Source organism: Perca fluviatilis, chromosome 6 (assembly GCF_010015445.1).
Source record: "Perca fluviatilis chromosome 6, GENO_Pfluv_1.0, whole genome shotgun sequence".
In the NCBI taxonomy this organism is placed as follows: Eukaryota; Metazoa; Chordata; class Actinopteri; order Perciformes; family Percidae; genus Perca; species Perca fluviatilis.
Window position 1 is genome coordinate 7,735,236 of NC_053117.1, and position 17,720 is coordinate 7,752,955.

The 17,720-nt window shown below is 42.4% G+C and overlaps 1 protein-coding gene across 4 annotated transcripts in view; it reads right to left on the reverse strand.

The window, feature by feature from the left end:
• specc1la (sperm antigen with calponin homology and coiled-coil domains 1-like a) overlaps nt 1-17,720 on the reverse strand; it is a 38,453-nt gene that overhangs the window by 7,676 nt on the left and 13,057 nt on the right. For 2 of the 4 annotated variants that reach the window (XM_039803848.1, XM_039803845.1), the window contains exons 6-16: nt 17,060-17,267; nt 16,746-16,819; nt 12,953-13,128; nt 11,522-11,685; nt 11,178-11,299; nt 10,509-10,599; nt 9,779-9,868; nt 9,529-9,685; nt 9,074-9,176; nt 4,452-4,568; nt 4,280-4,339 (exon numbers count right to left, since the gene is read on the reverse strand). In XM_039803848.1, the coding sequence (XP_039659782.1) occupies nt 4,280-4,339; nt 4,452-4,568; nt 9,074-9,176; nt 9,529-9,685; nt 9,779-9,868; nt 10,509-10,599; nt 11,178-11,299; nt 11,522-11,685; nt 12,953-13,128; nt 16,746-16,819; nt 17,060-17,267 (1,362 nt within the window). The remainder of the gene's footprint in view (nt 1-4,279; nt 4,340-4,451; nt 4,569-9,073; nt 9,177-9,528; nt 9,686-9,778; nt 9,869-10,508; nt 10,600-11,177; nt 11,300-11,521; nt 11,686-12,952; nt 13,129-16,745; nt 16,820-17,059; nt 17,268-17,720) is intronic. The other 2 variants (XM_039803847.1, XM_039803846.1) reach the window with 2 other exon arrangements.

Here is a 17,720-nt window from a genome sequence, read left to right on the forward strand (position 1 = left end):
ACCTGTATTAATGGCACCTGTTTGAACTTGTTAGCAGTATAACAGACACCTGTCACAACCTCAAACAGTCACACTCCAAACTCCACTATGGCCAAGACCAAAGAGCTGTCAAAGGACACCAGAAACAAAATTGTAGACCTGCACCAGGCTGGGAAGACTGAATCTGCTATAGGTAAGCAGCTTGGTGTGAAGAAATCAACTGTGGGAGCAATTATTAGAAAATGGAAGACCACTAAATACAAGACCACTGATAATCTCCCTCGATCTGGGGCTCCACGCAAGATCTCACCCCATGGGGTCAAAATGATCACAAGAACGGTGAGCAAAAATCCCAGAACCACACGGGAGGACCTAGTGAATGACCTGCAGAGAGCTGGGACCAAAGTAACAAAGGCTACCATCAGTAACACTCTACGACGCCAGGGACTCAAATCCTGCAGTGCCAGATGTGTCCCCATGCTTAAAGGGGTGATAGAATGCAAAACTGATTTTACCTTGTCATAGTTGAATAATGACAGTTTAGTGGGTAACTAGGACATACATAGAACCTCTAAATCCCATTGACACCTCTTTTCTCTGCAAATCTCACTATTTGAAACTGCCTCTGAAAACGTGCGAATCTCAACAAGCCTCATAGTTGACGTCAACTATTGCGGCTCCTCCTCATTTGGCTCTAGTCTGTGTTTGTCACGCCCCAACATTTGCATAGGCTACACAACTGACCTGAGATCAGTTAGTCTTCTGAATCTAGGTCGTGCAGATCTCAGAAATTGTATACATTGTTCATATGCTATTTTACCATTATATTCACTTCTGAGACTTTTTTATGCGATAAATCAACTATGTAGAGGTCAAATATGGGCCGTTTTACGAAAATTGATGTCTAATTGCAAATTTTGTCCGACTGTGTGTCGGAGTTCAGAGGCTGGTGCTGCCTGTGTAGCTGCCTCGCCACCTGGCCTGCCTTCCTTCCTTCAAAGACCCCGGCCTGCTGTGAGGTAGATGGAGCTCAGTCACGGCTGGCAACCCACAGCACTCCATACCCGCGCAAAGTCACCGTTTTGGGCTACGAAACGCCGCTGCTCTGACAGAGCTCCAGGGCCTCCAACTCCCCTCATCCTGCTAGCTAAATGCCCGGTGTACGTGAGTGAAAGCGTGGTCAGCGAGCTTGTTATGCCAGCATTCTCTTACCACAGGTTCCAGTTACTCTTTTAATGTGTGTAATTATAATGTGTTGAGTTATTTAAACAAACGATTGGGAAAATAAACGCCGCTTGTCCGTGAGTCTCATTGATAGAGCCTGCGGCTGGATGGAGCTCTATCAATGAGAGCTAGCTAGCCTCCTCTTTCCTCCTCCTCTCCTCACAAAAATTCATTAACTTGAAATCGGACACCGTTGTTAGCTTTATAAGACATTTAGTTAGATGTTGTGTAAGTGGCGTGACGAAATTCAAACTGTAAATATACTCGAATTAAGGCGAAAAGGAAGCCAACTATCCGTGGTTTGTAGCTACACATAGCTAGGATTGAAGGGACAGTCGCAGCTAACGAAACACTTTGTCTTCACAAATATTAATTAACTTGAAATCGGACACAGTTGTTAGCTTTATAAGACCTTTAGTTAGATTTTGTATAAGTGGCGTAACATGTGTGTAACATGTGGTAAGAGATTGCTGGTGTAACAAGCTCGCTGACGGCGCTCTCACTCTCACACAACGGGCCATTTAGCTAGCAGGAAGAGGGGAGTTGAAGGCCCTGGAGCACTGTCAGGGCAGCGGTGTTGGTAGTCCCTGCTGTGGGCTGCCAGCTGTGACGGCCGAAGCGAGGCGCAGCACGCGGGGCGGCGAGGCAGCACCGGGCGGCGAGGGCAGCACCGCGGGGGGCGCAGGCAGCACCGGGCGCTGAACTCCGACACACAGTCTTACCAAATTTGCAATTAGCCATCAATTTTCGTTAAACGGCCCATATTTGAGCTTTATATAGTTGATTCTTCCGCTTAAAAAGTCTCAGAAGTGAATTTAATAACGAAATAGCCCGACAAACAATGTATAACTTTGCAGTGTCTGAAATATGAGGCCTGCTGCCGAGTCTCCCATATGTTTCTATGTAGTTTGCTCAAACCAATCAGCGCGTAGCTCATTCTGAATATTCATTAGCATACCATATTTGGAAGAAAAGCTCTTGTTCCAAATAGAGCTATATTCACAGGGTAGTTAAGGGCCTAATAAAACAGCATTCGAGCAATTTTCAGCCCAACCAATGTTACATACCCCATTAGGAGACCTTAAGGAACAGTGTAAAATACCCTATATAATCATTCTATCACCCCTTTAAGCCAGTACATGTCCAGGCCCGTCTGAAGTTTGCTAGAGAGCATTTGGATGATCCAGAAGAGGATTGGGAGAATGTCATATGGTCAGATGAAACCAAAATAGAACTTTTTGGTAAAAACTCAACTCGTCGTGTTTGGAGGAGAAAGAATGCTGAGTTGCATCCAAAGAACACCATACCTACTGTGAAGCATGGGGGTGTAAACATCACGCTTTGGGGCTGTTTTTCTGCAAAGGGACCAGGACGTGTAAAGGAAAGAATTAATGGGGCCATGTATCGTGAGATTTTGAGTGAAAACCTCCTTCCATCAGCAAGGGCATTGAAGATGAAACGTGGCTGGGTCTTTCAGCACGACAATGATCCCAAACACATCGCCAGGGCAACGAAGGAGTGGCTTCGTAAGAAGCATTTCAAGGTCCTGGAGTGGCCTAGCCAGCCTCCACATCTCAAGGGAGAGTTGAAAGTCCATGTTGCCCAGCGACAGCCCCAAAACATCACTGCTCTAGAGGAGATCTGCATGGAGGAATGGGCCAAAATACCAGCAACAGTGTGTGAAAACCTTGTGAAGACTTACAGAAAACGTTTGACCTCTGTCATCACCAACAAAGGGTATCTAACAAAGTATTGAGATGAATTTTTGTTATTGACCAAATAATTATTTTCCACCATAATTTGCAAATAAATTCATTAAAAATCCTACAATGCGATTTTCTTTTCTCTTCTTTTGTCTCTCATAGTTGAATTGTACCTATGATGAAAATTACAGGCCTCTCTCATCTTTTTAAGTGGGAGAACTTGCAGAATTGGTGGCTGACTAAATACTTTTTTGCCCCACTGTATGTGCTGGACTATTTCTTGGCCGAATGACTTTCGGAGACCTGTTGCCGTGAGATTGCAAGGCAAACAGCTGAGGCTCCAGGAAGTCACAGCGCTAGTTTTTGTCCTGCTGTTGTGCAAGTGAATATTGTTACTTTTACTTTGCACTGAGCCAAGCAAGCAGTTTCCCTGTTCCCAGTCTTAATGCTAAGCTAAGCTAAACATCACATGGCTCCCTTTACCTTACAGAAATGGGATTTGTATCAATCTCACTCTCAACAAGAAAGTGAGTAAGCTGTGTACATTTAAAGTTGGGAAAATAATTTTACTCCACACTGTCTGACAGTATCATATATGTTTTTGTATCAACTTGTTCCAAATCTTCATTGAGGCTATATGATGTTCACATTGAGTGACATACTGTGTATTCAAACTCAAGATTCTGTGGGTGTTTTGGTTGAACGTTTCCATCAAATGGAAATATTCTCAAAATTTTGAGCATCATTTTATACACACAGTTGAGGGAGGTTTATGAGATTAAAAGCAGAACTATAGACATACTGTACTTCTGCAGAACATACTGTAGTTCATCCCTGGTAAATGATTAGAGCAATGTAGGTGGTTGAAATGCATTTATATTACCGTATGAGTTAGGGGAGCATGTCAGAATAGAATGGAAAAAATAACTATAGCGTCAAAATCAAATATAGGGGACAGGCACATGTGAGTCAAACATAAAGCCTTCTAAAAAGAGCAAAAAGAGAACGAAACCCCATTCCCTACATACATTTTTCTGTGCACATTCCTCAGAGCATACATAAAGTCCAAATTATGGCATTTCAAATCTGACCCAAAGTTTTGCTATACACCTTTTTTACACTAGGAGTACAGTTTTCCATTATTTTGGTATATATGTATTTTAGGGCTGTCAATTGATACATTTTTTATTTAATTTCTGCTCAAGGAGCTTTGTTTCTGCTAGCCATCCACTCCAGTTTATGGATGTATTACTGTAACCCCTCTCGTTCCGCCCCACGTTAAAAGGAAATTGCGTTAATAACCAGTTAATGCGTTCATTTCTACAGCCCTAATTTATTTTAATAAAGTAATTTCATATCGGTATAAAGCTTACCAAAGTGCATTTGATGCCCACGCTCTCTGCAGCCTGGAAAGCTAAGGTGAAGTTTCTTCGCTGAGAAAAGAAGAGAGTCAAAGTCACACTCGGTGAAATACCATGTCTAACTATGGTAATGATAGAGAGATGATGGCTTAAAGGTGGAGGCTTTCCCCGGAGCTCTACTTGCCTTCTCCTGGCTGGTGAGCTCCTGGTAGGGGATGTGTGCAGGCAGGTAGGTGTGAAGCACAGCGCAGAAGGCCAGGCCATCATTCCAGCTGCTGCTGAAGTTTGTGATATCAATGTTCTGAAAAACAAAGCAACGACAATGCACTTCAACTCGACGGAGCATTTACAGTCCAGGACAACAAAAAAAATAAAAAAAATCAATGGAAAACCAATTCCTGGGCCTTATCTGCGCTAAGAGGGTACAACATTTTATCCCAGGTCATGAATGTCAGTGCCAGCACACTGCATTACAGCTTTCAACAATAATATGATCACAATAAATTCAGTTGTCATGGAACCATTTAAAATGATTTAACCGCAGAGAACAGCAGGCCTGATCGGATGACATTTAATGGGATTTTATACGAGTTGTCAACATTGCTCATCCATATCACATTTATCATCTTTTTCACCAACAACTGCTATCTGACATTTGCAGGGGCTGTAAATCTGTGATTCCAAACAACCACTAAGGTTATATGTAACTAGATGCTCACGTGTCACAGCTATAATCTGAATAATATGAAATGATTCAGAGAAAGCCTCATTTTTTTGTCAGGTGGGTAACTCACAGGATGTGTTAAATGTTGCAGACTTCCTGTAGAGGACCTAAGGTGTCATGGTAACCATAAGCTACATCTGTTAAAAGGGGTAAACATCACTTCAATATGGCAAGTGACTCTTGAAACACCTGTTGATTGTCATTTTAAGCCCAGTCATTTCTAGGTCAATGCTTTGACATTTATCCTCTGTGAGCGCGTTTAGACAGGCGTTCTTTGATTCGAGTCAACTGTCTGAGTCACTGCCATCAACACATAAGACCTACAAGGAGAGAGCAGTCGCCACGGTGCTACGTATCCGCAACACCACCACCACCACCACCACATTAGACTGAAAAGAAAGACCGGGAAAGTAAAGCTGCGAAGATTAGTCGATTAGCTATTAAATGATTCGCTACTACTTTGATAAATCGATTAATCGGTTTGAGTCTTTTTTTTTATGAAAAAAAGAAGTCAGACAGGGTTTAGCAATCCTATTTTGTCAATGTCCAGTCATAAAATGATTAGCCTGTTGACAATATGTACTGGTCTAATAACAAAAATAATAACAATCAGCTCTGATTACTATAAATGAATAAGTTCACATCCTTTTCATATTTTGCAAAATTCATTAATTAACATTTTTATATTAGTGAATGTCCGTTACATTCAAGCCATTGCCAAATGAGTTGCTACAAAGCTAATTAAGATTATCAGCTCCACAAAACTGTCTCTGTATTTCTCAGTTTGGCTGTGTTCAGAACATTGTGTCCTCTGGCGACAGAAACTCAAGTGAAGATAATTACCTCTTCTGAAGAGTCCATTTTTTTTAAATCCTCCGTGTCCTCCTTTGCTACTAGCAACTGCATGGAGGAGGGGTGGGGGTGAAGCACGATCACGGAAGGTTTGTATCATGTGGATGCACCAACATAATTGTTGTCATTACTTAGAGACAGAAACTACGCACTATAGCTTTAAACTAAGCACCCAAACAGACATAATCACTCAGCTCCCTCTGGAGCCACAAAAGGCATTATATAAGCGGTTTTCACATAATATGCAGTAGAACTCTCCAACACCTATAAACAGACTGTAATGTGTAAATAAAATCGATGGAGTTAAGCAACATTACACGAGAGGGTATGATTTAATGTCATTATTGGCACAGCAGTGATGCGGGTAGGACCGAGGCTCTGTTAGCATCACTCACGATTAAAATTGCTATTATACAAAGAACAGTACAAAATAAAAGATAGACTCAAACTGTATTCACATTGTGGGGCAATTTGCTCTCAAAATAAATAAAAAAAAGCAACAAACATTTCCAATATGTCAACTCCAGAGCGTTGTCATTTAATCCCATGAATCACTTCATATTAATATTTTGGAGAGCTTCTGTGTGTTCCACTCATTCATGATATATTTTCATGAATAAAACTGTTTCAAAAAAAGTTTTTGTACGAGTATGGTGTGCTATCCATAGACTGTGTGATTTGCGGACGCTCTAAAGGTCTAGTTGACCAATCAGATTGCCTTGCCAGATCTTCTTGTTGTACATTTCTCTTTTAACTATGTTTGTTATTTAGTGCCAAAGCCACTGGAAAGGAGTTATAGTTATAGACACTTCATGTGCGATCAGATCAGCTGGTACTAGGGTTGCACGATATTGACATAATGTGATTATGTGTTATCAATATTAATTTCTATATTTTTAAACATATGTAAAATTACAAAAGTTATGGGAAAACTCATCAAAATAGATTCTTAAAGGGGTGATAGAATGATTATATAGGGTATTTCACACTGTTCCTTATGGTCTCCTAATGGGGTATGTAACATTGGTTGGGCTGAAAATGGCCTGGTTAATATTTTATTGGCCCTTATGCATCCCTGTGTTTTGGCCTTATTTGTAACAAGAGCTTTTCTTCCAAATATGGTATGGTCATGAATATTTAGATGAGTTGCGCGCTGATTGGTTGAGCGACTTGCCATACGCACATATTAGAGAACGCCCGCGCTGATTGGTTGAGCGAATCCCCAAATACACATACATTAGAGAAGCGACAGAATCTCATATTCCAGACACTGCAATGTTTCATTACCAAATTCACTTCTGAGACTTTTTTAAGCGAGAAATCAACTATATAAAGCTGAAATATGGGCCGTTTTACAAAATTTGATGGCGAATTGCAAATTTGGTAAGACGTGTTGGACTTTAGGAGCTCCACACAGTCTGACGAGAAAGCGGCAGCCTGCTGGGCTCCATACCCAGGGCAAAGTCACCCTTTGTGGATACTGCACTACGGGGCTCCGCGGCCAGCTGCCGGCATAACTATAATATATTTACGGTTTGAATTTCGCCGCCACTTTGATTTTAAGGCATTTTTATGAACAGCTGTATGCCTTTGTAGGACCGAGCAGCTGCTTGCTATATGTCCCATTCATTACAATGGGGAAATACCGCCAGCTAGCTAGCTACACTGTCGCCATAACTAAATTATATTTACAGTTTGAATTTCGTCCACGCCACTTATACAACATCATTCCCCAATGTCTTATAAAGCTAACCGTTGTGTCCGATTTGATTTTAAGGCATTTTTATAAACGCGGGCGTCTTTGTAGGACCAGCAGCTGCTTGCTATATGTCCCATTCATTACAATGGGGAAACCAGCAATAGCTAACACTGTTCGCATAACTAAAATTATATTTACAGTTTGAATTTCGATCCACGGCATGAATATTACAGGTTCCTCAAGGTCTTACAAAGCTTAGCTAACACTTGTCCGATTTCGGATATCAATTGAATGTATTTTTGTGAATGTCAGAGTTAGGAGGAGGCTAGCTAGCTCTCATTGATGGACTCTATCTCACCGCGGCTCTATCAATGAGACTCGCGGACAAGAGGCGTTTATTTCCCGATTGTTTGTTTAAATAACTCAACACACATACCCATTATAAGATTAACTGGAACCTGCGGGCTGCGGTAAAAGATTGCGGGCGTAACAAGCTCGCTGACACTGCGGTCAGGGTGGCGATGTAGCAACCCAGGTAGCACCAACACCGGCACTAAACTCCGACACACAGTCGGAGAAAATTTGCAATTAGCCATCCTTTTTCGTAAAGCGGCCCATATTTGAGCTTTATATGGTTGATTTCTCGCATAAAAAAGTTTCAGAAGTGAATTTTGTAATGGAATAGCAAAGATCTGCGTGACCTAGCTAGATTTAGAAGACTACCTGATCTCAGGTCAGTTGTGTATGTAAATGTTGGGGCGTGACTGTTCTCTTAAGGTTCCGGATTTTGAGACGCTTGCGTAAGCAACTCAGCTTTGTTGGGATTTGCCCGTTTTCAGCGGCAGTTTCAAAATATGAGATTTTCATAGTAAAGGGGTGTCAGTGGGACTTTGAGCTTCTATGTATGTCCTATTTACCCACCGAACTGTCGTTATTCAACTATGACAGGGTAAAATCGGTTTTGCATTCTATCACCCCTTTAAATTAAACAAGTTTTCTTACAACCCAAGGTTTATTTCAACTGACAGTCATATTGGACTGGTACAACATGTCGACCAGGTCTACAGAACAGGACATGTTTTACTGGTTGTACAGTATAAAATAAATAAAGAGAACAGGACACAACTTTTATTTCGCTTCTCTGATTCGTTCCGTTTTGTTATCTCTATCTATTTCTTGACTTACACTGTCACTCTGTTGAAATATGCACACACATGGTACGCTCCATAGGGTTTGTCACATAGTGGACCAGTGCGCTGACGTGCACCAACATATGCAAGTGGCAAGGTAACTGGCCAATGAAACAGGATCATTATAGCGTTCGAACACAACTAAGCCACACAGCCAACGGATGGGACGCAGCGCTCCACAAAATAAACAAATATATTGCATACTTATTGCAACACTTTCGATATAATATTGCGATAACGATATTGAGTCGATATATCTCGCACCCCTAGATATAATATTGCGCAACGTGATATTGCGATAATGATCTTTCACCCCTAGCTGGTACCTTCCAGAGACCCACCTGATAACCCTCAGTCTTCTTCTGGCACCACTTTAGCAAAGCATTTCTCTTGGAGCCTCCATACTCTCTAGCCAGTGCTGACAGCGGGTCCTTTCTCTCTTCTCTGTAACAGACACACAGAAGAGACATATAAGCAAACACGCTGCCACAGTCTTAAAAGATTTACCATGTCAATGAGGCGAACTGGTTGCATGGTAAGCACGTTTGCTTAGTGAGCTAGGAAAGCTGTCATGGGCTGTATTTTTCGTCTGGAAACAAATCACAACTAGGGTGTGACGAGGTGATGTCACACAGGCAACTGACAGATTACAATCACTGACGAGAATGAAAAACCGAGACACTGACTGTAAACGGGCAGTGTGAGCACATTTGCTGGAATTACAGGCAAATAACGCAACCCAGTTATACCATATCAGTACAACATGCAGGCGAGTCAGTGCCCCAGAAAGTGGTACCTTAGACGGCTGCGTGTTGTGGGGGTGACGGAGGCGGTGGGGGAGGAGGAGGACAGGGAGAGCGGGGAGGAAGCAGCACTCATAGCCATCAGGGAAGTTGAGGAGGCGTCTGGGGCAGACATGTCCCTCTTTATCTCCTCACTGCTCCGGCGGGACACTGCTCAGGATGGGGGACACAATTATAGACCTTTTTTTAACTAAACTTTTTTTTTGTAACTAAACTAACAACTGCTTAGCTAGCATCTCTAACCTGAGATTGCCTTGGTGGAGTCCATGTTGGAGACCCTCTGGAGGACAGCCGCAGGCCGGCTAGCCGAGGTTCCCCTGAGAAGGTGATCAGCTGTGGATAAATCACAGTATTTACATCACGTATAGCGCAAGTGTTTCTATAAGGGGCTTCCTCTGAAATTAGACAACAGGGTCAGCAAAAAGCCACATTCCAGCCTCTCTGAGCTCAGGGAATACCGGACGAACGAGGTTGCTTCGCTCAGCAAGAAAACCATAAATCAGAGAAAAATAAATGGAAAATTGGAGGCTATGACCAAGTCTGCACGTTCACATAAAACACTTGAACTACTTTCTGGTGAGAACAAAACTGTGGGAAATGCTACACTACGTGGTGGTTCTAATTCCCTCTTATCATCCACTCTAGTGTTTTGATTAACTAGAACATGAAGTCAACATACAGTAAACCTGCTAAGTCCCAACTCCAGGCCTCTGGGGAGAAGCAGTCATGTTATTTCCCATGAGAGAGGGGAGGCCCACGCCTGTTAATCGTTAGTTCACTGGAACAGAGGTATAGCAGAGGATGAAGGACTCTGGCATTTCCTGTGTGTGACCCATAGTTAACAGTACATTATTCTACTCCTTTACATATTTATATCAACATTTATGGGAATAACAATTCTGAAATAAGGAAACATCAATGTCAATGCAACATATGGAATGTATTGAAGTGATCCCTGGGGCAGCTGCCTCACCTGGCATGGTGATGTCTGTGTAGCTGGGCCTCTTATCACTCAGGGAGGAGAGCGGCTTAGCTGCTGACATCGAGCCAGATATGGAGTGTCTCTGAAACAGAAAAAAATAAAAATGTCCTGTGAGTGGTCTTAGTTAAGAGGACTGCAATCCTAAATATATAAAAACAACACTTCTTAATAGCAAAATAAGTTGTTGCTCTCCAAAGAAAACCAGGTATCTCCAAATATAGATTTATTTTGCAGTTTTCAGAAAAACTGAGGGATTAAGTGTTCCTTTATTGGTTGAGGAAATTCTCCTACATCTTAAACTAAGAGAATAATAACCCATTGCATCATCTTAATAATGCAGTCAAGAGTTTTTGATCCAGCTTTGCAAAAACCTTGTAATTGTTACAAACTAAATCTTGCATCCATTCCCTCTCCCTTTTATATGATTTCAATTTTTATTTAACTATATTCATGTCTGTTTAAATCATGTTGTTTGTTGATAGTACATTTTCCAATGTCTATCCTCATCAATTGCCTTGCGTGGTTTTTAATGAAGTCTAGTGAAGCCAAAGACTATGTTTCACCTTGTGTAAAGATCTTTTCCTAACAGAGCACTACAAAAAGTGAACTGGTAAGGTAACACCATAGAAACCTATTCATCCGAAGCCTTTCCTCCTGTACCTGTATGGGTGAAACGGCAGCTGCTGGCGGCGTCTTCATGGGACTGGGGCTGAGGGGGGTGCGTGGCAGTGGAGCAGCCGAGGCTGTTGGAGTCACAGAGGCACTGCCATTGGAAGGTGGACCTAAGAGTGAAAAGGAACCAAAACAGACCGCTGAGTTCAGACCTGCTCCGCACAGGTAACCAAATACACTTCTCATGTCATGTGTAAAGAGTCTTGGACAGACATATTATGTATAAATGTTATTATTAATACCAGCAGCAATATATAAAAGTGAGGAAAGTGGATAAAGGGAAAAAAAATTTTAAAGTGAGGAAAGTGGAGCATATTGTGATTGTGTGGCACCTTGTGACGCACTGTCGAAGCTTTTGATGAGTGTTTTGACGGTGGGCGAGGGCTCTGAGGAGGTGGAGGATCGCCGGCTGAGACCCATCCCCTGTCTGAGAGCAGCAAGGTCCCTCTCCACTGCATTCATGTAGTTATACACTCTGCCTCTCTCCTCATCCTGCCTGGAAAACGCACAGTACCCTACTCAGTATGCACACTCGGAGCTCCTCAACTTCTACATTACATGCACACTAATATTCAGCTATTATTCCAAACATCATAATATTCCGAATTAGATACAGTTCAACATCATATTCATTTTGGATATTGATAATAAAGCCTTTTTTTCCTGAATTTAGTAACCTGGGTAAACCCTGACGAACTTCCGGCAAATTTGAGATTTGCTCTGCAAGTCAGTCTGGCGAAGAGCCCATTCAAACCCATTTCCAATGTCCCGAAAATCAAGGCACCAATCACAACCGCTGAGGCGGGCTTTACACCAATCACAACCGTTGAGGCGGGCTTTATACGACGACGATAGCACAGCGACGGCGAGCATCTTTTTGTTTACATTCAACATGACGGCCACCGAAGCGCAGCGTCACCCGGATCGTTGGTCTGATTGGTTGAAAGATTATCCAATGCGCCCAGAGGCTTTTTAGCGGCGTCCGTTGGTGACACCCCTTTGGAAATGAACTGTCAATGAACCTTTCCCAGAACCACTCTGTTACAACTGAGAAGGGTCTCGTGTCAACCAGGCTATGAATATAGCATTTTCTGACTAAAATTCTTTTGACTATGAGCCTCAATCGGGGGTTTTACTGCAGTTTACGGCCCCCTGCCCGTTTAGTGTGTTCAGTGTTGCTATGGTTTTTGTACACAAACCAACTAGTCAACAGTTTGCAGGGCTGCAATATGCATGCTCAAAAGAATGAATTATGAAAAAATTGGATATCAACAGGTTTTTAGGATATGCACAAACATCAAAACGCCCACATTTTCAAGAAGATGGTTTAAGGAATGAAATACGGAGGCTGTGTTCGCACAGTCGAACAAGTCATGCACGGCTGCATGTAAACGGGAATATTAGTGGACTATTCTTTTTCATTAGTCATGTAAACAGTTCAGAATACTGTCTTTTTGGAATAAGGGATATATGGAGAAGGAATATTATGTGCATTTAAAATTTGTAAATATGATTTGAGAATGGGTATTATTCAGGGGCTTATATCATGTAGTCATTAAAAATAAATAAATATGTTCTGTGAAGGCAATTTTTAAACTGTGGGCTACATCAACGATAAATGAATGCTACCCTGCTACTGAGCACCCAGAATCATTATTTAAATAAGCAAAGTTTAATCTACCCTCGTTTTGTTTACAAACACAAGACAGACGATGTCAGCGTGACCGCTGCAGCTCTTCTAAACGTCTCTCTACGGCTCTTACTTGCGGCTCTTGACCTCGTCCAGCTCCTTGCACAGCTTCTCGTTCTTCTCCTGGGTTTCCTGCAGCCGGCGCCGCAGGTCCCCAATCTCCTCCTGTGCTTCGGACTTGATGTCATTAGCAATGACAACAGCTGTCTGCAGATCGGCCTGGAACTGACGCCACTCCATTGACTCCTCCTGCACGCACACACACCACACACACAGTGAGACAACAGCAGACAGTGGAACATTATTTAAGGCTAAATTATACTTTGGATCATTTAAGCAGTATTAATTATTTAGTTTTGGCCACTTGGGGGCAAGAACCTGGAAAAGGCTGAATCTAGTTTGTTTTTCTTCATTTCGGTGATTTATTTATTTAACAGGCACAATGCACAGCTCCTTAGCAGTACCAGAGTTAGCTATGAGCTAATTTTCATCCATAGTCCCTGGGGAGGAAACGGCAATATATAGTTGCCCTTCGCGCGATACGACAATCCGTATGCTGGCGCCAAATATCGATATTTTAATTAATAAAATAAGGCGCTCTTAATAGATTTCCCTGCTCACAGCGTCGCTACATTATGGCTCCTCGAGGTGGCGGTCAACACAATGAGGGAAGCTTGAACATAAGTTAACTAGCCAAAGAGGAAGAGGTTTTCAACAGGATGACTGACAACAGTTTGAGGAAAATAACCGGTGTCCCAGCCACATTTAAGTCCAAAGTCTAGGCCCATAGTTGCTCTATAGTTCTGTAATTTGAATTTACAGACTGAGAAACTTGTGCTGCAGAATTGTGCTGTTTTCTAACAGTTTGGGCTTGCAGTGACTAAAGAGAGAAAACCTGCACTTCACTTTTTCACGAGCATTTTGTATTCACAGTTAGACCGATATCGGGATTTATCATTGTAGCATTGTCTAGCAAAATTTTTATTATCGCAGAATTGCTGTATCGTGATATTATCAGTACCGTAAGCCATGCATCGTATCGTGAGGTATCCTGTGATTCCCACTCTTACTACTAGCAAAATAGTTCTGCGAGAGAAAACTCATATTGGACAGAGTCTAGCTAGCTGTCTGGATTTACCCTGCAGAGATCGGAGGAGCAGTTAACCATAGTCCTCATAAATCCACCAAATTTAAAATTCCAACACAAAGAAAGCGGAAGGAAACGGAAAATACGTGCATCCGGCGGAATTTCCTGCAGCACCGGAGCAATCCCGGAAGTGGAACGCGAAGGATATAGACATAGGACACTTTGACAGCACTGAGCAACTCCTTCAGCGATAGGCTGCTTGCCCTGCAGGGTGTGAAGGAGAAACACTGCAGGTTCGTCCTTCCTGCTGCTGTCAGACTTTATAATCAACACTACTCCAAGTAGACCACACGTACCATAACTCTCATGTGCAATATCAATGCACACCTAGTCTATATCCACGACCTTTCACTTCTGGGATTGCTCCGGTGCCGCCGGAATGTCCATCTTTTAGGCCGGATGTCCGTTACCTTACGCTTTCTTTGTGTTGGAATTTTAAAAGCCGGTGGATTTGTGAGGACTATGGTTAACTGCTCCTCAGATCTCTGCAGGGTAAATCCAGACAGCTAGCTAGACTAATCTGTCCAATCTGAGTTTTCTGTTGCACGACTAAAACTACTTTTGAATGTACACGTTCTACCAAAACAAGTTCCTTCCCGAGGCTAGTTTGCAGCGGCACTGGGGCTCCCGTGCGGCGCCTAGCGCCGACCATTACAATTGTGATTGGTTTAAATAAATGCCAATAAACCAGAGCATGTTTTTCTCCTATCCCAGAATGCTGTGTGGACTCGCCAGACCTTCGTCTGCAGCGCTGTAGAGGAAGGTCTGGCAATGCAAAACTAATGTACACCTAACAATATCAATACTTCCTCTGTGCAATACTGTCAATACTATGTATTCAACCTTTCAGACTACTTATACTTCTACTTATTATATTTAGCTTTTTACTGTTTATTTGTGGTTTTTAGGGATGCACCGAATATTCAGCCACCAGGACGAAAATGGCCCAAAAGGGCATTTTTGGTTTTCAGCCAAAATACTTTTATCACCGAAACAATACGGCCGAAAATGTTGTGATGACGCAAACAGAAACCGCGACCTGCACGTGTGTCAGTACCCGATCCACCAGCAAAGCGTCTCCTAAGCAAAGAGGTTGAGACGGACCACGGAGTGAAAACAACGAAAAGTACGCTCTTAGAGTCTGTCACCACACGTTTCAGTGAGATCTGTTCGGATCCTCTGCACTTGATCGCGACTGTACTTGATCCGCGTTATAAAGACCATTACTTGGATGCGGAAATAAAGCAGGGAGCACGAGAAATGATCCAGGCCGCGATGGATGCGGAGAACCCGCGTGGAGACTGAGACGGAGCGCGCACGGAGCAGCGCCCAGCGCAGGAGGAGCTCAGAGCGCAGAAAAAAAGACTTGTCTCTCTGCACCAGATGAGGGGCATGCACCCTCGTTGTCTATGTTCAGTGAAATCCTGCAAGAAAGTGCCTCAAATAATAATAATAATAACAACAACAACAACAACAACAACAACAACAGGTAAGCTATTCTGTTCTTAGGCTACTGTATACTGTATGTGACTATCAGATTGTAGCCATATTTCTGCTAGATATTTTTTTAATTAAACTTTAATATTAATTTATACAATTGCAATGCCTTGATTTTAGTAAAGTTAGTACACAGTCATAGCCATAAATGCAATGGTACTAATAATTGGCTTAATTTCTTTCGGTGTTTCAATTTCGGTTTTCGGTCTTGGTTTCCTCTTTTTTCGGTTTCGGCCAAGAATTTTCATTTCAGTGTTTTCTTTTACATTTTTTACTTTTAACTGCTTTTTTTTTTTTTACTGTTGAAGTATTTATTATATCTTGCATTTTTTACTAATGCTTTTGTTATTGGACTATCCCCTTTGCTGCTGTAACACTTAAAATGTCCTGCTGTAGGACTAACAAAGTATGATCTTATCTTAACAAGCTGCAACATCTGATATATTATCGCCTTATAAAGAAGTGTTTCAAGCCACCTGATGAATGTAAGTCCAATATCCACTCTCCCTTTAGCTCTGCTTTGGTCTCCACCAACTCCTGAGAGGTATATTTGGCTATTAAGCTGCTAAATACTCCACTATGTTCACCGGCTAGTCACTGACTGTGTCTTTCTGCTATCTGGATGAATACAACTGCCTGCAGTGTCGGGACACAGGGTTTATGAGAGCCGTGAAATTAAACCAAAACAGTAAAATTGCTGGCTGCAAAACAACAAGCTTTTTTTTTTGCTGCTACATTAATGTGCTGAATAAGCAGATCAAGAGGACATAAACTACAATGTCTTCCCGTGAAGCCAATGCAAATACTTGTTTGCGTTGGTTTTGACCAGTGCCCACATTAATGTACTATTTCGTACTGGCCTAAATTGCTAAATTACTAGAAGGGCGCTTGGAGAGAGCAGACCTCTGCCATGGTCATGCCCTATCTCACAATGTTAACGAAAAAGTAAAAAATATATTGTGTATCCACCCTATGATTCAAATCCACTTTAAAATGTAATGGGTTCTTCCTTGGCCCATGCTAAACTCTTCCACAAAGTTTCATGAAAATCGGCTCAGCATTTTTTCCCCTAATCCTGCCGACAAACCAACAAACAAAAACCGAAAACATTACCTCCTTGGGGGAGGTAACAAAGAGCTGTATGCAAATATTATTTGACCCCAGTCTACCAGAGTCTGTCCTGGTCCTCAAATAGCTCACTGCCCCCCTGCAGCGCTCTTACCCTCAGCCTGCGGTGAAGAATCTTAATCTCTCTCTCCATGTCGTGCTTCTGGTCCTGCAGCTTCTTCAGAGAGTCTGAAATAGGAAGTAAATGCATGTTGGTCTAACAATGCAAACAACCTAGATCGTTCTGTACTCCTACCCTAGAATGTATGTGTGGTGTAGCCAGCCCTTACTCCACAGCACTCCACAGTGGAGATAGGTCTGGCAATGTGAGACTGCCTGTTCAAATAAACATGAGGGTATATTAACCTACTAGCCAGTCAAAGTCTGACCATTACAATGAGTTTACACTGTTCTGTCCATCCCACTTACTCTCCAGGTCTGTGATGATGAGGTTGTCGTGGAGTTTGAGAGCTCGGTGCTGCTCCACCTCATCCTCCAGCTCGAAGATGGTTTCCTTCATGTCTGCGATCTCGGTGTCTTTCTCCTGCAGCTCTGCACGCTGCTTCTCCAGCACGCGCTCCTGCTCGGCCATCTGCTGCCGCACCTGCTCCTGGAAGTCTCTGTACTCCCTGTCTAGCTGCACGCACACAGAAGAGGGCTATCCTTTATTTCATCAACAAGCCATGAAGTAATTAGCTGACTTAATGTGCAACAAGGCTCCATCAGTGTCATACAGTAACTTATGGAAACATATTGTGTACAGTGTGTATGTGTTAGGTACATATCTACGCAGTTATCCTCGGTCTAGTGGTACGTTGGCGAGGTACTAACAGGGACTGCGTACCACGCCTTGCTAAAGGTGGACTCTGGAGACCTGGCAGCTGAATATGTGACATTTTCAAGCTTAAATCTGGCTCTGCTCTATAAACGGGAACTCATTTGGTGACCCAAAAACACTTACTTGCAGCCTAGAATACTTTTTTTTAATAGGTCAAACACATCAATTTATCGTTTTAGTCCTTCAGGAAATTGATGTCTCTGTAATAACCTCCGATTATACATCTCAAAATCTGAAAAAGTTTGAACTAAC